Below are 22,010 nucleotides of genomic sequence, written 5' to 3'. Positions count from 1 at the left end.
TTCCAGTCACACTGACAGGGACCCGATATCTTCCTGCATAGTATGCCCACTGTCTGGTCTTGTTATAGTGGCAACATGTAGCAGCTTACCGATTACTCTGCGATACATGTCATTGATGGGTAGCAGGTTTTCTGCTTCATTGCTCTTTTGATAGCCTGGTTCCATAGACGTTTTCACTTCCTTTGCATCTTGCATATGGAATTGTTCCAAGATAACTTCCATCTTCTTCTGACTCTATTTGGATTCCCAGATAGTAGCTATTGTTCCCTAGCTCTTTGATTTAAACATTTTCTTTCAGCTTGTAAATCTGATTTGAATCACCTTTTTGTTCAAAACAAGGTATAATGTCATCAACATAGATAAGAATGTATATCCATCTGTCTCCTTGATTCCTGGAGTAGAGACAGGGGTCTGCTTTACTACTGTAGAATCTAGGGTTGTCCAGATACCGATACCAGTATCGGTATCGGGACCGATACCGAGTATTTGCGGGAGTACTCGTACTCGCGCAAATACCCCCGATACCTAAATAGAATACTTCCCCCCCCTCTTCCCCCCCCCCGCCGTTGCCGCCGCATCGCGCCGCCGCATCAAGGGACATGGCTAGAGGGACATTGCTGCATATGTGAGGGACATGGCTAGAGGGACATTGCTGCATATGTGAGGGACATGGCTGCATATGTGAGGGACATGGCTAGAGGGACATGGCTGCATATGTGAGGGACATGGCTAGAGGGACATTGCTGCATATGTGAGGGACATGGCTAGAGGGACATTGCTGCATATGTGAGGGACATGGCTAGAGGGACATGGCTGCATATGTGAGGGACATGGCTAGAGGGACATGGCTGCATATGTGAGGGACATGGCTAGAGGGACATGGCTGCATATGTGAGGGACATGGCTAGAGGGACATTGCTGCATATGTGAGGGACATGGCTAGAGGGACATTGCTGCATATGTGAGGGACATGGCTGCATATGTGAGGGACATGGCTAGAGGGACATGGCTGCATATGTGAGGGACATGGCTAGAGGGACATGGCTGCATATGTGAGGGACATGGCTAGAGGGACATGGCTGCATATGTGGGGGACATGGCTGCATATGGGGGGGACATGGCTGCATTTGGGGACACATTTAAAAAAAGTATCGGTATTCGGTATCGGCGACTACTTTAAAAAAAGTATCGGTACTTGTACTCGGTCCTAAAAAAGTGGTATCGGGACAACCCTAGTAGAATCCCTCTCTGGTAAGTTTTTCATTCACTTTCTCATTCCACATCCTTTCAGACTGCTTAAGACCGTAGATGCTCTTCTGAAGTTCACACACAAGGTTGTCTCCTTGCTCAAACCCTGGTGGTTGCTCCATGTAGAGGTCTTTCTTAATGTCTAGGTGTTTCACTTGCATGCCCTTCCCGGCTGCAACGCTAAGAAGCGCTCTACTGGTGAAGTGTTTTACGATGGGCGCGAATGTTTCATCGTAATCTTCACCGAATTTCTGGGATTAACCCTTGTCAACTAGTCTGGCTTTGTTTTTGTGGATATTTCCTTCTGCGTCTCACTTTAGTTTGAAAGTCCACTTACTTCCTATAGTTTTGAGGTTAGGAGGGAGCTCTTTGAGTGTCCAGGTTTTATTTTCTTGAAGTGACTTTAATTCTCCATTTATTGGCTCCATGCTTTTGTAGTTTTTCTATATCTTCCCAGGATGTTGGTTCAAGTATGCTGTGTGTTTTGGGGTGGTATCCCCTTTGAAGTCCGAGTGGATTTTCTGACTTCAGGCAGTTCAGCAGGATCCGATGGGGATCTTGATTTAAGCAATGCAAGTTTCACCTCTTGTTCTGACTCCTGCAAAGGTTCGCTTTGGTTGACCTTTTCTTCTGGTTTGCTTGGCATATTCACTTCACAGCTTTCAGGGATCAGTGATGGGCTCTCATCAAAATAAACACTACGGCTTATTGTCACTTTGTCAGTCTTTGGGTGTAGGATTCTGTAACCCTTTGTTTGCTCAATGTAGCCTACTAGAATGCCCTCTATGGCTCTGTTCTCCAGCTTGGATCGCTTTTTACTTTAAGGCCCGACCAGACATACTGGGGCAGGGAGTTCCAGAGGATAGGAGAGGCTCTGGAGAAGTCCAGGAGTTGAGCACGGGAGGAGCTAACAAGGGAGCTAGAGAGCAGAGGATGATTTGGGTGATATCTGCAGATGAGGTTGGTGATATAGCTTGGGGCGATGTTGTGGATGGCCTTGTATGTTGTGGTTAGTATTTTGAATTTTATACGGTGGAGTAGGGGAAGCCAGTGAATGGATTGGCAAAGTGGAGCAGCAGTCACTGATGGGTTAGTAAGGTAAGGTGAAATTGTTAAATGCTCAGGTATTCTAACAGACAGTTACCATGATGAGTCTCATGTCTTGGGGAGATCTCAATACTTTGCCCCGACATGTTTCGTCATAAAAGACTTTAGCATGGCTGTGCGGCAACCATCTGAAGTGAACGTGTGACGTATCAAGGCTGATCAAGAAAGCAGAGATCCAGGAAGGAACAGCGGGGAGGTGGTGAGCGATCAGTTGACACCTTGGGTGCGCCGTGACCAATATACTCGGTTTTCGGTTCATCTCTGAACGAGTGTTTGCTGTGCAGTTTATTGCTCTATTTTTTGAGATTCTATATTTGAAGATTTAAAGGGGTGGTTCCCCCTAAAACAAATTTCTAACAATACATTCGTAAGACCCGTTACACTGCGGGTAGGCTGGCTTTTGTTTTGTTTTTTTAGTACATACCTCGATATCGGCGTTTCGTCCCTTGGCGGTGGGCGTTCCTAGTTGATTGACGTTCCTCCGACGGGCACATACGTGACGTCGCGACTTTCCGAAAGAAGCCGAACGTCGCTGCGCAGGCGCCGTATAGAGCCGACTCTATATGGCGCCTGCGCAATGACGTTCGGCTTCTGTCGGAAAGTCGTGACGCGCAGTATGCGCCCGTCGGAGGAACGTCAATCAACTAGGAACGCCCACCGCCAAGGGACGAAACGCCGATATCAAGGTATGTATTAAAAAAACAAAACAAAAGCCAGCCTACCCGCAGTGTAACGGGTCTTACGAATGTATTGTTAGAAATTTGTTTTAGGGGGAACCACCGCTTTAAGTGTGTTATTAAACTGTTTTTACGGTATCACGTTATTTTGAGCACTTCTTTTATTTACCTTGCGGAGCTTTCTGGTAGTGAATTGGTTGGAACTGGGATTATCTGCTATACCTACCAGTGAGGTCTTTTTGTACACGTTTACACGCCGAACACGAGAGTGAAAGGCAATTTGAGTTGGTGAGTTTTGCATCTGACGGGAGAGCATTCACTGACACCGGCAAATGGACGAAAAAAACTCTGGACGGCCGCACTCCAAAATAACTAAAACAAAGTTGGTCTTTATTTTCAAATGCACATGCATTCACTGCAAGCAACAGGTACAGTATAGGCCGACGCGTTTCACGCTGTACTTCAGCGCTTAGTCATGGCTTACACCGGGTGTGGTGGAATATCTGTGAAAACTGATATTTCATCTTACATTGTTTACAGCGCTGCTTATATTTTATTACACTAATTTTAGGGTTTTAGAATATGTTTTTAAAAGTAGCTGCTTCACTTTTTTGAAAAATTTGATTATCACTATTTGTTCATAAGCGCAGTGGTGGGAACACAGAAAGGGCGGATTCATCTTTGTTACCATTATTTAAACAATAAATTCCTGACAAAGGCTATAACCGTTTTCCTATAATATTAGTGGAAGTGAAATCACACACACACACACACAAAAAAAAAAAAGAATTTCTTTAACTGCACACTCTCCTTTCTAAGTACACAATTTATAAAAATGCAAATCTCAGATTAGATCTAGTCTCAGACGAGCAGCAGCTTGTAGCAGCCCATCATACCGTTATTACTTAGATCAGCTCTCTGAGTACAGGACTATTCCAGTACTGGTAAGTAGGGATGAGCCAAACACCCCCCCCCCCATTCGGTTCGCACCAGAACCTTCGAACGGACCGACCGTTCGCGCAAACATTTAGAACCCCATTGACGTCTTTGGGACTCGAACGTTCAAATTCAAAAGTGCTCATTTTAAAGCCTATTATGCAAGTTATTGTCGTAAAACGTCTTTGAGAACCCGGGTCTTGCCCCAGGGAACATGTATCAATGGAAAAAAAACATACCTCATTAAAGTCCCGAAACCTTTTTTATGTACCAGATTTAGGGATGGAGATGCATGGTACCATGTATCTCATTAAAAGTCCCAAAAAATCCTTTCTTGCTCGTATATAGGCAAGGGGCGTGGTCATCCAATGATGTCACAAAGCCCACCCCTTGTGACATTGCGATATAATGCAACATGTCTGCACTTTATTGCAGCACACTGCGTAGAGTTGCCACCTCATCCCTTTAGCCCTGGTTCACATTGGAGCGATTTGGCAAGTCAAATGGCATGCCAAATCGGTTTCAATGGCACCGCATTTGCAGCACCGCACTGATTTCCAAAAGTAGTTTCTGTACTACTTTTAGCGACTTCGGGGTGCGATTTTCATTGACATCTGTGCAGGAACCCGCATAGATGTCTCTGAAATTGCCCCCGAAGTCGGGACTGACAAGCGGGAATAAAATCGTGCGAGTCCCGGTGTTAGTGTGAACCTGGGCTGAAACCCAAAGAAGTATGACTTAAAGCCCGTACACACGGTCGGACTTTCGGCCAACAAACTTCAAAATCAACAAGTTTTCACATTTGTCCGATCGTGTGTACACTCCATCAGACCAACTTTTTCGGGTTTCATCGGACAAAAAATTCTGCAAACGGACAAACTTTACGACAACAAAAGTCCGATGGTGCCTAGTCCGACCGTGTGTACAGCAAGCCATCGGACTTTTGTCCGAAGTACAAACACGCATGCCCAGAACCAATGTTAAAATCAACCAACAATAGCAGAAGTTAACCAAAGGGTGGCGATAAAGAGCAGAAAAGAGCAGAAAAACCATGTGATGTTGGGAAAGTTTCAGAAAAGTTTTCAGAAAAGTCTGAGCGTGTGTATGCTATGGGTGTGACTGGACAAATCACTTCGGACAAAAATCCAAGGGAAAGTTTGTCGGATGTCCGACTTTGTGTACAAGGCTTTACTCAGGTTTTGATACTAATTGCATGCAGATAACACACTAAAGCAGGCCATACACGGTCGAATTTCGAACAAATGTTCTTTTCAAAAATTAGAAAGTTAGTTGATGATGCCACTATTGATTTTTGAAATTCGGCCGACCAAACCTTCATGTTGCCGGGAATATTCTTTTCCCTCCGGGAATATTCTTTTCCCTCCAGGAATATTCATTTCTCTCCGGGAATATTCTTTTCTTGCACATGCGCATTTTTTTTTCTATTACATTTCTCGCACGATTCTCCCACCATTGATCAGAAAATCGTTTGTTTTTCAAAAAATTTCCAACATGTCGGATTCCTCAAATTTTATTGCCGCGCGAAAATCGGCTGTTGCTGCAGCCCACTAATGCCCGGTACACACGATCAGATTATCGAACGAATGATCGTCCGTTTTTTTTTGTATGCTAATCTCACGTCGAATCTGATGAGTTTACTAAAGTCACGAAAATTCTCGTACGGCAGAATAAAAAATCGGAAGTGATGTCATGTGTTGTAATGCATTTGTATTGCATTTTCGAACGACAGTTGTACTGATTAAACGAAAATCGTACGATCTGGCATCGTACGAAAAAAATTTCCGTGCATATCCGATAGAATAAAATCGGATGAACTGTCCTGATCGGTTCTCGGAAGCTCTTTACTAATGATCTGATTATCGTACGATCGTTTCGAAAGCGGCATTTTTCCTACGCTTTTCGGATCGTGTGTACGTGGCTTAATGGTGCGAAATTCGTACGAAAATTCTTTGATACGATCTTCGAAAGAAAATTATTTCGAAATTCGAACCGTGTATGGCTGCCTTTAGTGTGAACCTGGGCTGAAACCTAAACACGTATGACTTACTCAGGTTTTGAGACTAATTAAATGCAGATAACACACTAAGTGAGTTTAATTACCACCTTAATCAACCACAGAACCTGTGTAATTATTATGTGTTCAGGTTTGAAGGGATGAGGTGGCAACCCTAACGTTGCATTGCAGTGTGAATGGAACACATAGGGTTGCCACCTCATCCCGAACACATAATAATTACACAGGTTCTGTGGCTGATTAAGGTGGTAATTAAACTTACTGAGTGTTATTTCACACCAGATGCAAGTGCTGTGCTTTTTTTTCTGCACAAAGTGCTAGTTCACACCAGGTGCAGTTCTGTGCGCTTTTTTCGGCACTAAAAATGCATGCACAGTGTTTTCCATGTATTACAATGGCTCTAGTTCTGCACTGGTGTGTGCAGTCAGTTCCACTTATTTTCCAGTGCAGAAAAAAAAGTAGAGCGTGATACATTTTTTTCTGCTCAGACTGTACTGGAACCTAGTAAATTGTTTCAAAAACGCACTGGAACTGCATTTGTACATGCATTTTTAAGGCCAGTTCACACCACAAAAATGCACTCAGGATATGTCCTGAATCAGTTTTTGCTTACAGACTGTAAGTGCATTTTTGTGGTGTGAACTGGCCTTAAAAATGCATGCACAGTGTTTTCCATGTATTCCAATGGCTCTAGTTCACACCAGTGCAGTCAGTTCCAGTCAGTTTCTGCACTGGAAACTGGTGTGAACTAGAGCCATTGGAATACATGGAAAACACTGTGCATGCAATTTTAGTGCAGAAAAAAGCACACAGAACTACATCTGGTGTGATGTGGCCCTTGGTGCATTATCTGCATTAAATTAGTCATAGAACCTTGGTAATTCATATGTGTTTGGGTTTAAAGATATGAGGTGGCAACTCCCGGACAATTGTTTCCTGTGTGTCCCTGCAGTGACAGGTGTTTTACCATGCGGTAAAAAGTCTGTCACCACACATAGTGTGAATTGACACTTACTGTTGACTGACACACTACCTCTGCTGTTAGTCAGTTTCAAGCATCATTCAGTAAAATAGTACTTTTTTAGGCCTTGTTCATACTGCCATTAAAAATGTGAGCTTGAAGCATGCTTTTGCTGCTCCTCGAATGCCTAGCAAAGCAGGCTGCAATGAATAATATGGACAGACAGGGCTGTTACCATTTGAAAAACATGTAGCGTTTGCATCGCTGTGCGTCAAAAATGAAGCTGCATGTTGGGAGGAGTTGAAGCTCGTCAGCTCCTTCCATTCATGTCTACAATAGGGCATTATAAACAAACCTGTAGTGCGTTTGACAAGTGTTATACTGGCCATACACGGGTAGAATTTCGAAATGACTTTATTTTGGAAATCAGAAAATGTATGCGTTTTGTGATCCGATGGTGCCACCATTGATTTCGAAATTCGACCGACCAAACCTTCAATTTCACCTCATGTTCCTACAGAAAATAATTATTAATGCTATTGAAGTGTTGGTTTGCGTTACTGTCAGCGTTATTATGTGTAGTAAGTGTGAACTTGCTGTGGTGTAAACAGTATTTTTTTTCTTCATGACCTGCATCTATCCAGTGAGGAAAAATGCAGGTCACCACACAGAGTGTGAATGAGCCCTGGTTTACACTGAATGTGACTTTGAAATCGTGCTCCTGCACTTGAAGGTCAGTGCAATGTGGGGTGCGACTTGCCAAAAATAGTGCATTTTTTTTTTTTTTAAATCGATTGGAGTCTCGCCAATTTGAAACTGTCAATTCGCATGACAAGGTGCACCGGTGTGAACAGGGGCTGAGCCTGAAAGCATGTGTGAGTAAACCTTACAGCTTACAGTGAACTGCTACTGCTGTGTATTGTAATATTGTCAAAGTAAATATTTACAAATAAATCATGAATGAATCCTGTGTGTCTGTTGTGTTAGGTAAACACTTGTAGTGCCAGCACTGTATATGTGAGAAGTGTGTCATCCATGTCCAGCAGTGCACTATGTGACAGAAGTGCCCCCTCCATGTCCAGCACTGTATTTGTGACAGAAGTGCCCCCTCCGTGTCCAACACTGTATATGTGACAGAAGTGTCCCCTCCATGTCCAGCACTGTATATGTGACAGAAGTGCCCCCTCCATGTCCAGCACTGTATATGTGACAGAAGTGTCCCCTCCATGTCCAGCACTGTATATGTGACAGAAGTGTCCCCTCCATGTCCAGCACTGTATATGTGAGAAGTGCCCCCTCCATGTCCAGCACTGTATATGTGAGAAGTGCCCCCTCCATGTCCAGCACTGTATTTGTGACAGAAGTGTCCCCTCCATGTCCAGCACTGTATATGTGACAGAAGTGTCCCCTGCATGTCCAGCATTGTATATGTGAGACGTGTCCCCTCCATGTCCAGCACTGTATATGTGAGAAGTGCCCCCTCCATGTCCAGCATTGTATATGTGACAGAAGTGTCCCCTCCATGTACAGCACTGTATATGTGAGAAGTGTCCCCTCCATGTCCAGCACTGTATATGTGAGAAGTGCCCCCTCCATGTCCAGCATTGTATATGTGAGACGTGTCCCCTCCATGTCCAGCACTGTATATGTGAGACGTGTCCCCTCCGTGTCCAGCAGCACTGTATATGTGAGAAGTGTCTCCTCCATGTCCAGCACTGTATATGTGAGACGTGTCTCCTCCATGTCCAGCACTGTATATGTGACAGAAGTGTCCCCTCCATGTCCAGCACTGTATATGTGAGAAGTGCCCCCTCCATGTCCAGCACTGTATATGTGACTGACGTGTCCCCTGCATATCCAGCATTGTATATGTGAGAAGTGTCCCCTCCATGTCCAGCACTGTATATGTGAGACGTGTCCTCTCCATGTCCAGCACTGTATATGTGAGAAGTGTCCCCTCCATGTCCAGCACTGTATATGTGAGACGTGTCCTCTCCAAGCACAGTACTGGCTCCCTGTATAGAGTATTGCTGGCTGGGTTTTGGAGCTGAGATAGTCCACCCCTCCCTCTCTCCCTCCTCCTCCTCCCTGCACCAACAGCTCAGTCCCCCCACCCTCTGGAGCTCAGCACACTCCCTCCCTCCCCCATTCCACACACATCAGCAGCTCTCCTCCTTCCACACACATCCCAGACTGGAGGAGTGAGCAGAGACAACACAGCAAGCTGTGCCCTACAAGTAGAGGGGGACACCAGGGGATGAGGTGAGGACAGAGGAGGAGAGGACAGAGGGAGAGCTGGATGGAAGAAGGACAAAGAGAACTAAAGAAGGAGCAGACAGAAGACAGCAAAATCTCCCCAACCTCAGAGGATCCCAGACAAAGCCAATCCATCTGCCTTGCCCAGCTGTGTCCAGGAGGAGCTGTAAGTGTTCATCACAGAAGGGCAGCACGCCTGGCTTTGTGTAGGGATTGGGTTCTAGAATGCTGATTTAGGGGTTTTGTATCCTGGTGGCAGCGCCCCATCGCCTCATTACTATGAAGGTGGGCTCCGGGTCATTAGAATCCACCGGTATAGTAATGAGAATTGTTGGGCTCAGCTGGCTCCTGACGTGTCATAAGGTGTTGGGTTAAATCCTGGTGACAGTAAACATAAGGAAACACATGTTTGGTTTTATGGCGGATCCTTCATCTGTGGGCCAGGAGAAATCCAAACAACCTTCTGCCAGGAATTTACAAAGCAATAAAAAGGTCCCATAAATACAGCACAACATTAACATAAGCTGATGTTACGACCTACGCCGGGAAAAGGTACGCTATGTACTATTGGATTGTGCAGCTTTTAAGGTTTATCAAAACTTTTGTTTGGAAGTGTTAAATCACAGTTTTTTGTTTTTTTTTGTTTTGTATTTTTGCCATCTGTGTCTGGCTTGGGAGATTTCTCCTTGCTTCCTGTTCTGTGGACACAACAGGAAATGAGAGGAAATCCTCTGCAAAGTGAAGGCAATCGCATTTTAAAGTGTTCACCTTTTAAAAAAAAAAAAAATTGAAAAGGTGAATTAATACTGTATACCCTCTCCACCCCCCTGGTCTCCATCATACTTGCCTCCGTGGGTGCTGGCCCCCCCTAGGAAGTCCGCACGGCGATGCACTAATCACAGGCACTGACAGCTCAGCACTAGGGATGAGCTCTGGTGTATTCGCACACTCCATGTGCAGAGCCCGCCAGGAAGTCGGCACTGCGCTAATCACAGGCAGGGAGACATTGCCCCGATCTCTGCAGCCGTGCATTGGGACAATGGGATTAGCGCAGTGCCGACTTCCTGGCGGGCTCTGCACATGGAGTGTGCGAATACACCAGAGCTCATCCTAGTGCTGAGCTGTCAGTGCCCACGCAGCCGGTGCCGAGATTTTAAATTCCCCCGCTCCTCGCTCTCTGCAGAACTTCCTGCATGGATCAGAGCGATTCTGATTGGTCTGCATCTGTCTTATCCGGGCCGATCGCCCTACAGGGGCGTGGGCACTGACCTCTCACCACCCACAAGGGTAAGTACAGCAGGGACCGGGGGGGGGGGCTGGAGATGGTGTACAGTATTCACCTTTTTCATTTTTTTCGAAAAAGGTCATACACTATCTGAATTTTATCCGGTTTCTGATGAACTGGCTGAAATCCGCTCAGTGGGTGGCCCTATGGTGGGCCGCCACCCACCCGACATCCTTCAGTTGAAAAATCTAAGGGACCAGGTGGAAAACTGTCGGTGGTACAATGCCTACTTCCAATCAGATGTCGCCATTACTCCAGGTATTTTGACAGCCAGCATAGAAAAATCAATAGCTGCAGCGGCAGAATCATCGATCCATGCTTTAAAGTGGTTGTAAACCCTCTACAACCACTTTTCACTACAGATAAGGCTTACCTGTAGCTACTGTGAATACACGCTTTAGGAGATATCCCCTGTATCAGCATGTGGCGACGTCATCGGCACATGCGCACTGAAGCAATGGCTCGTTTGTGCCATTGCTTCAGCTGACATGCCGTTATCGATGGCTCCTGCCCGGGAATGACGTCATTGCGGCTCTGGTCAATCTCAGCGCCGGAGCTCACGATACCCAGAAATAACTTCGGGAGTCATGTTGCCAGGCAGAGCAGTGTGCCGGGACCTCTGCGGGGGCTTCGATCTAAGGTGAGTATGCTATGCATACTAGCTCATTATGCCTTTGTCTCGCAGGGTTTTTTTTTTGTGGGTTTACAACCACTTTAAGGCCACAATTACATTTCACGTAGCAGGAACTCACGTTGTCACTTGCGATGTTTGCACATAACTCATAGGGTAGCCCCATTCACTTAAATTGGCTGCCCTATAAGCTCCTGCTCCTTTTTGGGCGACGTACTTCAAGCAAGTTTTAAAGGCGCATTTTGCCGTGATTGCAGTGCAATTCTGTCACGCAATCAATCGCAGCAAAAAATCGCACCATGTTTGGGGGGCCATTTAGAATGAATGGCACCCAAACGCGTGTCATTTTAAAGCAATTGCCCAAAAATTTGGAAGAGCGGGCAGAATTGCCGTGGTTTTTGCCCATGATTCTATGTTGCCAAGTGTGAATTGTAAAGCATGGATGAAAGTATCAGATTTTTTGAAGAATCTGATTCCCCCCTCCCCCTTCTTTCTGTCTTAAGCTGGTCATACACATATAGATTTGGACAGTTGTCACCAGAATAAGGGTCCCTATTGGAAGATTTCCTTTCTGTTCCCGGTCTAATGACAAGGTTTGAGATTTTTCAATCACGTGGCGGTTCATACTAATACAATGCAGGATTTGCAATGATTCCTGTGAGTTTCCTGCACTGCATCAGTTACACTCCGCTCATGCAAACCGCTGCCGGTGTCTAACTTAGGCGATCAACACACCGAAAATTATTGGCAAAATGCAAAGTGATTGGCTGAATCGGATCACATGTACGATTCCAGTACGAGAAATAAAAGGTGCCTGCGCTTTTCGTGCGGGTGCCGTGTCATTTGAGCCATACAACATTAATGGCTCAAATCTCACTGCAATGAATCACCTGTGATTTGAACAGGAATGTGTGCGATTCTTGTCTGAATCGCTTGCAGTTTCCCGCACCACAATAGTGTGAACCAGGGCTTAGCCCTGGTGGCAATGGTCAGCAGGACGGATAGTGTGAATCGCCCCCAATAGGGACATAGATGACAATAAAAACCTGACAGAGGTTTTAAGGGGCTCATTCACATCGGGTGAACTTTATTTAAAGTTAATTTAATGTAACTCTGTATGCAACATAAGTTTCAGTTTCTCAACAGACTTCAGAGGAGTGTATCGGTGCAGGCATTCCAAGAGTATTTACTCTGCTTCGCAGTTAGACCTTTCTGGGAAATTTTTCCCTGACAGGTTCAGTGTAAATGTCAGGATTTAATAAGGAGTGGAAAAGCTGGCCATAGATGCATCTAAGACCTGGTTCACACCTATGCATTTTTTTTTTAAATTAATTGTCAGTTTTGCAGAAACACACTACAGTCCATTTAACATGGTTTCCTATGGATGTAGTTCACATCTGTGGATATTATGGAAAGGGCCATGGATTTTTTTTAAGTGTGTGTGTGTGTGTGTGTTTTTTTATTTTTTGCTTCCATAGACTTCAATGGATCAAAAGCTTGTATTGAAAAATGCATAAGTGTGAACCAGGCTTTAAAGCGGTGTGTCACCCCCTAAAAAGTATTAAAAACCAGCAGCTACGCATACTGTAGCTGCTGGCTTTTAATAAATGGGCACTTACCTGTCCTGGAGTCCAGCGATGTTGGCACCCGCAGCGGATGTTTCCATCAGCTGTCTGGTGCTGCCGCTAATATTGAGGGTAAGGGTAACCGGCAGTGTAGCTTTTCGGCTTTACGCCGGGAACCCTACTATGCAATGCGCAAATAGTAGATATAAACATATGAGGCTTGTGACTGTTACATATGTAAATATGTCAGGTTTCCAGTCCGTTCCTCTCTCCTACTGGTCTGGCTGCCAGGGGAGGAAGAGGGCGCCCCGCGCTGATGTCAAGGGCAGCGGCCCGGACTCCCGGAAGTGGGAAAGGATACCTGTCAAAGGCCCCTCCCCCCGAAAGGTGCCAATTGTGGAGCAGAAGTTCCACTTTTGGATGGATCTCCACTATAAATCATCCAGTTCAGCAGACTGACTTCTTTCGAACTGGAATGTTGGGAAGAAAAAAAAATCTTGATCAGTGGCTGCAGCCACCGATCAGTGTTTTTTTCTCCAAAACGCATGGAATGTAAAAACGTAGAAAGTAATGATAATCCTCTTGTCCTGCATTGCCATACAGGGACTAAAACCGCTCTTATGTATGTATTTCAAGTGTGCATTGGATGTTTGCCTGGAGTTCATCTTTATTCCGGAAATGTTCCGTGTCTCCTCTCTCATGGTTGCTGCACTTGAGTTAATCTAACATGACTCAAATTCCTCACAATGAGCAGTGAGTGGTCTTAAAAGGAACAGTCACCGGTGGTGTAGCTGCGTGTCTAGACTATGAATGGCCTCCTTCCAGTGATCACTATCCACAGCTAGGAGAGAGAGTATGTATGTATGTGTGTGTGTGTGTGTGTGTGTATATATATATATATATATATATATATATACATACATACATACATACATACATACATACATACATACATACATACATACATACATACATACATACAACCAAGGCCAGCCTGGTCCAACCTCATTTAGGTACGGAGGTATTTCCAGGGAGTTCAGAGTTTCAGTAATGATGACATGTAGTATTAATAATGCCATTCTTTTGTTCTAATGATGAAACTGTTTTCTACTAATGTCCTTGTAAGAGCTGAGAGGATTATGACTCAGGTAATATGGTATTGCTTATTCAGATTCATTAAAAAAAGAAATTGGAAATATCTGTAGGTGTTACTATTTTGGGAAATCATAAATGTCCAGGGACATAGTCATACTCCCTTTTTAGATTGTCAGCTCTAACGAACAGGGCCCTCTGATCCCTCCTGTATTGTAACTGTACTGTCTGCCCTGATGTTGTAAAGTGCTGCGCAAAGTGTTGGCGCTATATAAATCCTGTATAATAATACTCCGATTTAAGGCATATTAAAAAAGGGAGCAAATAAGAGATATTCATTGTTAGGGCTTACATACACTTAAAATGTTACGTGAAACCGATTTTATTTTTCTACTTAGGCCCCGTACACACGGTCGGTTTGGTCCGATGAGAATGGACCGAAGTTCATTTTCATCGGACCAAACCGACCGTGTGTATAGGCTATCGGTCTGTTTTCCTTCGGTCCAAAGTTTCTAAACATGCTTCAAAACCGAACCGATGGACCGCTGCCCCATCGGACCAAACCGATGGTTAGTACAGAAAAGCATCGGTTCAAAACCCGCGCATGCTCAGAATCAAGTCGACGCATGCTTGGAAGCATTGGACTTCGTTTTATTCAGCACGTCGTGTGTTTTACGTCACCGCGTTCTGACCCGATCGGTTTTTGAACTGATGGTGTCTACACACATCAGGCCGTCAGGCCACTTCAGAGGTGAACCACTGAAAACAGTCCGACGGGCCAGTCTCATCGGTTTGGTCCGACCGTGTGTACGGGGCCTTAGTGAGCAAGATTTGAGACCTCCTAATGGATTTTCATTGCTGCAAACCTGGGTATACAGGTATGGAAATGTGGCCGGTTCAGCAGGAAACAGGCTAATTTCGATCCATCTGTCAGGCCGAGTTCACACTGGTACGGCACGACAACTGCGACATTGGTCCTGCTTCCATGCGCCTTAAATGAACAGGATACGATTTTGAGATGGTCCGATCTTGCTTTTGACCAATCAAGACAATCCCAGTGTGACATAAATTCCTTTTCCTGTAATCATCATGTTGGATGTCGCAAGTCCTGTGGTTAGGAAGAGGATCCAACGTCAATGATAATTGCCTGAAAACAGACCAAAGTAGTGCTGGAACCTTTTTCAAGGTCAGACCGACTTGTGTCGGACAACTTATGCCGCGTATTCATGATCAGGCTTTTGCCCGGCCGAATCACATCGGAATTCCATTGGAGAAAAAAAGAACATGTTATATATCTAAACTCCGATAGAATTCATTGGAATTTCCGATGAAAAATCTTTGATGGGGCTACACACGATCGGAACATTCAATGGAAAAAGTCCGTCTGACTTTACCATCGGAAATTCCGATCGTGTGTACGCGGCATAAGACCCCTTTCACACTGAGGCGGTTTTCAGGGATTATAGCGCCTGAAAACCGTCTCCCGTTTCACATTGGGGCGCTGCACTTGTGGGACGTTAGAAGTCCTGCAAGCAGCATCTTTGGGATGTTTGTGAGCGCTGTATACAGCACTCCCAAATTAAGTGGTTGGAGTTTCTGATGGGTTGTTGAATTTGACAGAATACCGGCTGACGAACAGAGTAGTGGGGAATGAGAGGAAAGTATCTGCACAGAAGAGGAGTGCTGAATGGGCAAAGTTACAGGTTTACTTGAGACTATGATCCATCTGCTGGCTGGTTAACCACTTCCATACCGGGCCTATTTTGGCACTGCTCTCCTACATGCTAAAATCCATAATTTTTTTGGCTAGAAAATTACTCAGAACCCCCAAACACTATATATGTTTTTTTAGCAGACACCCTAGGGAATAAAATGGCGGTTATTGCAACTTTTTATCTCGCACGGTATTTGCGCAATAATATTTCAAACGCCTTTTTTTGGGGAAAAAATTTTGAATTAAAAAATAACAAAACCGTAAAGTTAGCCCAATTTTTTTGTAAAATGTGAAAGATGAAGTTACGCTGAGTAAATAGATACCTAACATGTCATGCTTTAAAATTGCGCACACTCATGGAATGGCACCAAACTTCAGTACTTAAAAATCTCCATAGGCATTGCTTATTTTGCTTATTTTTTTTTTTTACAGGTTACCAGTTTAGAGTTAGAGGAGGTCTAGTGCTAGAGTTGTTGCTGGCGCTCTAACGCATGCAGCGACACCTCACGTGTGGTTTGAACGGCGTTTACATATGTGGGCGGGACTTGCGTGTGCGCCTCTGAGCGCGAGCTACCAGGGACAGGGGCGTTTTAAAGAATTATTTGTTATTATTATAATTTTTTTACTTTATTTTGACACTTTTTTTTTTTTTTTTTTTTTAATCCCTTTTATTCCTATTACAAGGAATGTAAACATCCCTTCTAATAGGAATGGTTTGTGACCGGTACTCTTTATGGAGAGATGCGGAGTCAATAAGACCCTGCATCTCTCCTCCAGGCTGGAAAGCATAAGATTGTGAAACAAAATTCACGGATCTCATGCTTTTAGCCGCGATTGCAGCTTTGTTTACATTCTGGTACCCGGGCGTGACATCATAACATCGCGCTCGGGCCTCCGACGATCATAGAGATGACTGGTGACCATCTGGCGCCGGCAGATCGTTTCTCCGGGTCTCCGATGGCACGGGAGAGCCCGGAGAAGCGGCGGGGGGGGGGGGGACGTCCGCTCCCGTTGCCTAAAAGAACGATCAAGCTGCGGAACTGCCTCTATGATCGTTCTTATGGTGCACAGGATCACCAACTGAAGAGATGGATATCTGAATGATGCCTGTAGCTGCAGGCATCTTTCAGATATCCCCACTGAAAGTCCAGGACGTCATATGACGTCCTTGGGCGGGAAGTGGTTTTAATAGAGTTTGTAATACTTATTGTCAATACTTGATATTTATCAGTTATATGTACAAAACATTCATTCTCTTCAAGGTACCCGAAGACTTGAGCCGGCGGTTGGATAGTTGTGCAGAAGGATTAGGACATAAACATGCTTGCTGATTTCAGCCAAGTATTGCCTTGCACTGAGAAGACCTCCCTAGCACCAGCCTGATCTCATTACTGATCAGCCAGGAATATCTAATCCGGATGAAGTCTTTTTCTGAGATTTGTTAGTCGGATGTCTCCAGAGCGTACATAGTGTGCGCAGAATTGCAGTGGTTTCCTGAATAAACTGCAAGAGGCCTGTTGGGTGTTAGTCATCCGTAAAGGTCTTAATCTGATTGGTAGTGTATGTTTATATTGTTGTAATCAGACATAACCTGTATGGATATCATACATTGTTTCTGATGGGCATTCTGCAGAAATAATGTAACACGCAAAAGTATTCGGATTAATTCCTGGATTAATAATTGGGATTGTATTAAAGTAGTATTAAACCCTCCGCAGTTCTTGGCTTAACACATTGGGCACAAAAAAAAACATCCCCCAGTAAACTATTTGTTAAAATTCTTATGCCATCCCTTTTCATTTACAACATTCAATGCTTCTGACATCTGCTCTCGCAGTGCTGCTTCCCTGAATTTATGACATTCACAGGAAAGAGTTAACAGTGCAGTGATTGGAGGAGGGAGGAGCAGAGTGCCTTGCCACCCTAGGCTACAAGGACTTTCATAGGGCTTCCAGAAAAAAGTTCAAATATGCAGTTTGTGTATAGAAAGGAAAGAAAAACAAACAAAATATATATCTGACTCTTATGCAGCTGTTTACCAATCAGAATTTATTATATATAAATAAATTATAAAGACAAAAAACACAAGTTAAAAGCAAAGGTATACCAGCACCACCGCTATGTGATTACTACATCCTTTTTATTTATTCATATATAATCTGTTTGGTATAAGCCAACCAGTGCGTCACCACATTAGTGCCAACCAGTGCATCACCTCAGTGCCAACCAGTGCCCACCAGTACAGCCCAATGTCAGTCATTTATCAATGCCCACCAGCCTAGCACAAGACTCCATTTGTCCCTGACGTGCTGCCCCGCCTCTGCCTACAATCCCCAGAATGCAGAGCGGGCCGGTAACAGCCAATCAGCGGCCACCGCTGCCGACATCCTCCACTCTGGAAAAAAAACGTCCCCTGACTGCTCCGCGCCCTGCCTCTGCCTACAAGCCCCAGAATGCAGCACGGGCCGGTAACTGCCGGCCCTCGCTGCATTCTGGGGTTTGTAGGCAAGGTGCGCAGCAGTCAGGGGACCTTTTTTTTTGCAGAGTGGAGGATGTCGACAGCGGCGGCCGCCGATTGGCGGTTACAGGCCTGCTTCCGACTTCCTAAAACTAAAAAAAAAAAAAAGTCAGCAGATGGCAGCGAGCGGGCCCCTCCTCCTCTGGGTGTAAACAGAGGGGAGGGCCGCCGCGCTGGGTGTACCAAGATGGCCGCGGCTCCGGAGCTAGGCCGAAGCCGCGGCCTTTCCTGATGCTGTGACCGCGGCGGCAATCCGCGGAGTCGCGGATTGCCGCCGCGGTCACAGCATCAGGAAAGGCCGCAGCCTCGGCCTAGCTCCGGAGCCGAGGCACCGCTAACGGCCCTGTTAAATATCGGCCTAATTTGGATGAAAATCGGCCGATGCCGATTTCGCCAAAACTGCCAAATATCGGCCTGCCGATACATCGGTCGACCTCTAGTTTTTATGTATTACTTTGGGGAAATGCAGACTAGAATTCTGCAATCACTAAGCAGTATTCAGTTATCTTCCAAACCTGGCCTGTTAGTGGGCCCTGAGGACCGGGTTGATGACCACTGCTCTAGAACACATCACAGGCCCCAGAAGACTGCAGGATCATTAACAAAGTACAGAGCCACTCACGCATGCGCAGTAGGAAACCAGCTGTGAAGCCGAAAGGCTACACTTCCTGTTTCCCTTACTTACCAGACCGACGCCAGCACCCAAACGCAATTGAAGAATGAGGACTTTGCTGGATCTGAATATTAAAAGTCAGAAGCTACAGTATTTGTAGCTGCTGACTTTTCATTTTTGTTGTTGGATCCTGGAGCTCCTCTTTATACTGAAGCGAGGATTAAAAAAATAAAGAAGCTGCATACTCGGTAAATCATCTGCTGAAAGTGCTTAAACTGAGGGTGTAATGTCAAATGTGGTCTACAGGAAAATGACATCATGGCACTATGATTTTTTTATAATGTTTTCCTGATCACAGATATCAGAAATGTAAGGAGTAGATGCTGTAACCTTCTTTGTTGGATTTTTGTTGCCATTTTTTGAAAAGTCTAATGGATTCTGTCTTCTGTTATTATTTAGGGGGTACTTTTGGTTGAGACCTTGAAGTCTTCATAGAGCAAGTGATGAGTGCTTCCCATACAGCTAATGCTCCTTTGACACCTTGTATGGAAGGCCTGCCTCCACTACCAAAGAGCCTTAGTGGTCTGCTCAATTCAAGCGGTGGTTCAGGGTGGAGAGATCTGGAGAGAGTGTATGCGCAGAAGTCCCGTATTCAGGATGACTTAAGTCGTGGAGGCTCAGGTGGCAACTCTCATTCAATACCAAAGCCGCCCAACCTTGATGCTGCATTGGCTTTGCTTAGGAAAGAGATGGTAAGTTAACTTTTTTTTGCTGTTTGTTTGTTTTTTGCCTTTCAAGACTCATAAAAATATGTGCAAGAGCGGACAATTTTATTAGATTGGGATTTTTTTTTTTGTGTGTGTGTGTGTACTTGGCTTTGTCCTTTCATACCCAGCCACAGGCAGACGTCTTCCCAAGAATGATGGGCAAGCTGACGTCTACCGATTCAATGTAATGTCGGCACCTTCTGCTGTTTTTTATGGAACTGAACAAACGGAATACTTGCAATTTGGCTTTGCGTAGCCCTAATGGCTCAGTCCTTGCTCATGCATAGAATTTAGGTTGGGAGATACATAGCTAACATTATATATATATATATATATATATATAATTTGTAGCGGTGCACATACTGCCAAGTTCAAAAGATCCACACATCATCCTGTTGTCTGACCCTCCATTCATCCATTTCTCATTCTTTAGACACAATGAAGAGTCACTTGCTTTATCTTGCGGTATTTTTATTGTAGGGTAGAGTTGGGAAGGGTGTAATGACATGAGATGCCCATAGATAGGTTTTAGTACACTGGTAATTTACATTCTGAAGATAAGGCACAGCATAGATTGTAGTTTTAGTGAGCTGCATCACTGCAGACTATTGCTCCTTTGTGTGCTGCACTGATTCCTGCAGAATATTACTTTAAAGAATGTCTTGCTTTCTTGTGAGAATTCACTCTGAATGACTCTCTGTGGTGACAAGTTATCCAAATGCTGGCCCTGTGTCTGGAGCGTATCCTCACACACCCCCCTCTGACCCCACAGTCCTTCTAATAGCAAATGGTAACTGCCGGACTACTAGGCCCAAATGGTCCAGTGAAGGAAAGGCTGAGTTCCCCGGCTACAGCCTTCCACATTAAATTTAGTGTCTCTCCTTGTAACAACATGCTGTATAGGACTGACCGTGCAACATCCCGTTTAAGACACCCCCTTGTGGCTTTCAGTTACTAGGTGCAACAGCAGATATTCACAAGCCTCTTCAATAGACTCCTCCGGTCCTATGACTTGCTGTCATGTACCCACTGACATTCTCCATGGTCCCTGGTCCATGGAAGAGACATTGTTTAACCGCACAGTCTAGCAGTAACAGTTCTATAACTTCTTTCTTTTAATCTTGAATTCCTCCTATGCAGTGTTTGAAGAAAAGTGGTCCTCATCCAGGACTTTCTTCTCAGCACCAGGTAGACCTGAGCCTGGGACCTTCACACATAAAACACTAATGTTCCATCTTCTTTCCTCTCAGGACTCCTCCCCAGTGGCATGTTACCTCAGCTTATATAGCAGGCCCACCCCCTGAAAATCCTAGTTGGGGATTGGTCAGAGCTGCTATACAAGCTGCCTGCCTCATTTTCTGTACATTCCCCCCAGAGACAGGGGAGGCGCCTCAGGACTAGACCACAGGTGGCCACACCCACTGCTACACTGACACTCCCAGTCCAATATGAAAACAGCCAGGCCTGGCATAAGGCAAAGGCCTGACTAGATTTGCCTGCAGTGACCGTTAAAAAAAACAATAAAACCCTGTTTCTACACATACCAAAAGGTAGTGGGCGCTACATTTTATTTATTTATTTATATATATATATATATATATATATATATATATATATATATATATATATATATATATATACTGTGTTTCCCTGATAATAAGCCCTACCTGGATTATCAGGGTGGGCTGCAATATAAGCCCTACCCCGATAATAAGACCTAGTAAATCGCCGGGAAAAAAAAACTTTTTTAAATGCTGGCTAAAGGTCTCTGTTTGCTGCGGTATATGTAAAACAAAGTATGCACCCACCACTGCCCCGCCGGAGGTCCACTTCTCTCCCCCCGGCTGATGTCTGCTGCTGCTTCCTCTTGTGAGCGCATCAGCCGGGGATCGCGGCTATTCTCTTCCCTCCAGATGCTGTCATCAGCGCATTGACGTCAGCAGCAATCCGGCTCTTCTTTCTCCTCCTCTCCTCCCGCTGACGTCTGCGCCCCCTCCCTTTTCACTGCACGGAGCGGGCTGACATCACCAAATCCGAACTCCTCATCACCTCAGATCTCAGTGCAGAAAAAAAACAGGTACCGTACCCCATACTTGCTGTAAATGAGAGATTAGGACCAATGGTTCAAAGGAAAATGAAGATGACTGTACCGGTATTTGAAAACATTTTGTTTAAATGTTGTTCAATGTACATACCGTAAATAAATAAGCCCTACCCTGAAAATAAGCCCTAGTGTGTTTTTTGTGACTAAAATGAATATAAGACCCGGTCTTATTTTTATATATATATATATATATATATACATATATATATATATATATATATATATATAAAAATGATGTTTTCATACAAGATTTACACAACTTTAACCCAAGATTCACACATGGCTTAAACATAAAAAAAAAACCACATATTATAAATGCCCCCTAAGTGATGTTTTCATAGATCGTGTTTTAGGATTTTGCTTAAGCTGGCCATATATGCAGTGGCAGGCATGTATATGTGCCTGTATTATGCTGCTATAATTGCACAAATTCCGCTGACATAACATTTTTTAGTGGTAGCGATTCCTGACTCTGAAGCACGCATTTCTGGAAGGGAGGGG

At 44.7% G+C, this 22,010-nt stretch overlaps 1 protein-coding gene across 1 annotated transcript in view; it reads left to right on the top strand.

Moving 5' to 3' along the window:
- Positions 1 to 9,098: 9,098 nt before the first annotated feature.
- Positions 9,099 to 22,010, top strand: part of FAM89A (family with sequence similarity 89 member A) — a 30,646-nt gene continuing 17,734 nt past the window's right edge. The window contains exons 1-2 of the mRNA XM_040350841.1: positions 9,099 to 9,386; positions 19,098 to 19,390. Coding sequence (XP_040206775.1) covers positions 19,142 to 19,390 — 249 coding nt within the window. The 5' untranslated portion in view covers positions 9,099 to 9,386; positions 19,098 to 19,141. The remainder of the gene's footprint in view (positions 9,387 to 19,097; positions 19,391 to 22,010) is intronic.

The sequence above is a fragment of the Rana temporaria genome, chromosome 4 (genome assembly GCF_905171775.1).
Source record: "Rana temporaria chromosome 4, aRanTem1.1, whole genome shotgun sequence".
Classification (NCBI taxonomy): Eukaryota; Metazoa; Chordata; class Amphibia; order Anura; family Ranidae; genus Rana; species Rana temporaria.
Note: the sequence above shows the minus strand (reverse complement) of the source record. Positions and strands in the feature narration are given on the sequence as shown.